The sequence below is a fragment of the Plasmodium fragile genome (genome assembly GCF_000956335.1).
Source record: "Plasmodium fragile strain nilgiri unplaced genomic scaffold supercont1.59, whole genome shotgun sequence".
NCBI classification, from domain to species: Eukaryota; Apicomplexa; class Aconoidasida; order Haemosporida; family Plasmodiidae; genus Plasmodium; species Plasmodium fragile.
Genome location: NW_012192639.1, coordinates 149,041 through 152,520, shown reverse-complemented (window position 1 = coordinate 152,520; position 3,480 = coordinate 149,041). Strand labels below are relative to the sequence as shown.

The 3,480-nt window shown below is 40.5% G+C and overlaps 2 protein-coding genes across 2 annotated transcripts; both read right to left on the bottom strand.

Moving 5' to 3' along the window:
* Positions 1 to 173: 173 nt before the first annotated feature.
* AK88_04323 (uncharacterized protein) lies at positions 174 to 1,010 on the bottom strand (the record flags this gene model as incomplete). Its single annotated transcript, XM_012481933.1, has 1 exon — positions 174 to 1,010. The coding sequence occupies one exon, from the start codon at positions 1,008 to 1,010 to the stop codon at positions 174 to 176; it is 837 nt and encodes a 278-aa protein (XP_012337356.1).
* Positions 1,011 to 1,144: 134 nt separating this feature from the next.
* Positions 1,145 to 1,495, bottom strand: AK88_04322 (uncharacterized protein; the record flags this gene model as incomplete). Its single annotated transcript, XM_012481932.1, has 1 exon — positions 1,145 to 1,495. The coding sequence occupies one exon, from the start codon at positions 1,493 to 1,495 to the stop codon at positions 1,145 to 1,147; it is 351 nt and encodes a 116-aa protein (XP_012337355.1).
* Positions 1,496 to 3,480: the final 1,985 nt, after the last annotated feature.

The following is a 3,480-nucleotide window of genomic DNA, read 5'->3' as shown; positions in this document are numbered from 1 at the left end:
ATACGGTCAATGATCCCAGGGAAGGGGAAAAAAAAAAATATATATATGTGGGCCCCTTGGCACACGCACGCACACACACACACGGGCGTGAATCCATCACACAAGTGTGGGTTTACACGCGAGTCATCATGCCCCCTTACAAACGCGTCGCAGAAGGATAGTGCCAAACGAACTCAGGCAATGGGCATGATACCTTCTACAATTGCATGGAAGTGTTCAAAGCGGTAATTAAAATAATCGGGAGGGCAAAATATGTTGAAGGAAAAAAAAAAAGGAATTAACTTTTTGGTGACCTCTTCTATAATGCTATGACAAAGACGAATTATATTTCCTGTTAAGGGAATGTCCACATTATTTTCTGCATGGCTAATATCCTTTTGGCGAATGCAAAGATTGTTTAATTTGACTTCACACAGGAGGATGAGAAGGAGAATTTTTTCCATTCTGTTTTTGCAAAAACGGTCAATATCTGTGAGTACATTATTTTTTATTTTATTAATTGTTTCGATTTTAATATTTATGTACATTTCCACCGCGAGAGGAATATCTTTTAAAATGTGTAGGATGAAATTTTTATTATTGTCATTGTTGTTATATGCTTTGAAATAGTAGCAGCTGCTTTTCCTTTCTTTCTGTTTAATTATTTTTAAATCGTCTTCTATGGATTGGTAATTCTCGTAATTTGCGCAGTGAGTAGATTGTGAGGAATGGTTGGGTTGAGTTTTTTTTTTATCCTGTTCGTTTTTTTTGTTTGTCCTCCCCTGTTTCTTTTTTTTTTTTTTTTTATTCCTGTGTGCGTTATGCCCAAATGTGTCCAATCCATTTTGTTCATAAAAAAGGTGAAATTTGTCCCAATTTGTGTGCAACTTTTTTTGTTGGCATTCTGCATTTTTCACCAACTTGAGGTATTCCTTGTATTCCTCCATCGCAAGTGCCTTGAGTTCTTGCATCGGCGCTAGCCTTATTTGTAGGCTCGCCTTGGCCTGCTTCTTCCTGGTGTCCTCTTCCATTGTGTGTGTGCGTGCATGCCCCTACCTACACGTGTCTGCCCACACCTGCACGGGTCAGCTCATACCTGCACGTGTCAGCTCATACCTGCACGTGTCAGCTCATACCTGTACGGGTCAGCTCATACCTGCACGGGTCAGTAAAAGCGGCGAGGGTTCTTATAATCAAAGGTATCATTGAGTGGGTACTTGGCGTGGAGGTACTTTTCGTACAAATGAACCTTGGACTTGTTTGAAGAGAATTTAATTTGAAAACACTTAATTAGGTTGTCCAGGTTGTCAAACCACACATTCGTGTAATTATCGCTGGAGTGGTTTAGGTTTAGTAAATTAAAGGTGGTAATGTTTGCGAATCGGAAGAGGTAGAACTCCTCGAGGCAGCTGAAGGTGAAGTTGCTGTCAATGACATTTTTCATGCTGGGCTTTCGTCCGAACCAGTAGGGGTGGAACGGGAAGTCGTGCAGCGTTTTGTTCGCCTTTAAGAGCATTTTTGCGTTGGCGTGGCGCGACAACAGTGGATAGTTGCCCACTTACTGGACGGGATTTGCACAAATGGGGGTACTGAGCGGCACACAAGTGGCCACACAAAGGGATGCAGATTCCTACATGCATACGCGTGGGTAGGTATTACTTGGCCCTTTCAGCCCTGCCCTTTTTAAAGACCCAACTCAACATCATCCTTCTGGAGATTTATCCTTACACCATGTAAAAAAAAAAAAAAAAAAAAAAAAATGTGCCTATTGGGCTAACCCCCGTCGCTCCTCAGCACAAACCTTTTTTTTTTTTTTTTTTTACTGCATTTTGATCGTGTTGCTCACAATAGGGCTATAGAGTATTAACATACCGTAAGGAAAAGCATAGGAAATTTTTTGCGTGCGTAAAAATATGGGTTTTTTCCCCCTTTCGCCCCGCCCCCCCACTTAAGGTTTTTTTACGCGTGCACATGGGGTTACTTTACATGCGGAATACATTTCACACCATTGTATGAGCGATGGGGTATGCGGTATGCACTGCGAAATGGCGGTGTACGCGTACACTGGTCACCTTTATATACCCCCGTTTACGGCCTTTGCCCCTCGGGGCTATAATTGTACCCATTGAGGGAATTTTTTTCCGACAAGGTGGTAAAATAACGCAAATCGTCAAGGCGCCAAGTGCACAGCGTTATGGAAAAGCCGTTCAGAGGAAAAATGTGCCCCCACCCCACCGGGTGCGCGCCCATGCGTCGTGGCAACCCTCTCCTCACTAGGCTGACAAAATGTACATACGCGTGTACATGTACGTGGAGCGGCGGGTACGCACTTTGCCCAGCTCGGGACGGTAAACACCAAAATTGTGTTATTCTTTGCTTTTAAACAAAATTCTCATGAAAGGATTTTTTTTTTTTTTTTCCTTCATTTTTTATATTTTTTTTCATTTTTTGTTTTTAAGCTGAAATTTTTTTTTTTTTTTTTTTGCAAATCCTCACAAGAATTTTTCATTACACCCCCCCTATGCAAATGTATTTAATTTTATACGTACGTTACGAGCGAACGGACGATTGAGGGATTGAGGGATTGAGTGATTGAGCGGTTGAGAGAGCTTACGTGCCCTGTATTTATGCGTGTATGCAAATGTTCAACAGCATATTCTTCTGTGCGTATACGGTAGAAGCAACGCTTATGTAAATTCAGGAGCGTGATAACCTCCGTGGCATTTTCGGCCAGCGTGAGCGAAATACGGGCGTACCCTAAGATATGTGAACGTCCAAGTACATACGTATGTATATATATACATGCGTATGAACACGTGCGTATGTGCGTACATATGCTCTTTGCCTACTCATATGTTAAACGAAGTTCGCACCCCCTTTATTCTTTTTTTCCTTCCCGTGAAGGTGTAAAGCTTGCGTGTATTCGTGAATTTACATTACGTGGGCGAGTTCGTTTTTTTTCCCATATGTGCGAATTAATTTTAACAACCATTCGAAACGTAGGCAGTTGACCGCTGACCAGGTGACACAGAGCAGCCGACTGCTGACCGGTTAACCGAGAACCAGTTGACAGTTGGACGGAGCTGTACCCCCTCCCCCCACTACACACACCCAAATTTTTTTTTCTTCATGTTCCAATTTGCATTCCCACGCATATAAAAATAATATTGTTCATGTATATATCTCTATATGAACATATTTGAAACGTAGATTTGTTGAAAAAAAAAAAAAGAAGAAAAAAAAAAAAAAAAAAGCGAATTCGTACTTTCGTTTTAATGCTTTCCTTTTCCCCCTTATTTTTATTATTATTATTATTTTTTTTTTTTTTTGCATTATTATAAGAGAATTAAGTTAACCTTTTGATCGTTTTGTTTATCTGTGTTTAATTTTTTTTTTTTTTTCTCCTTGTACTCCCAACCATACCCCATTTGTAACCCGTCGTTTATGTTTGCATAACGTTGTGTGCTTAAAGAAAAAGGGAAAAAAAAAAAAAAAAAAAAA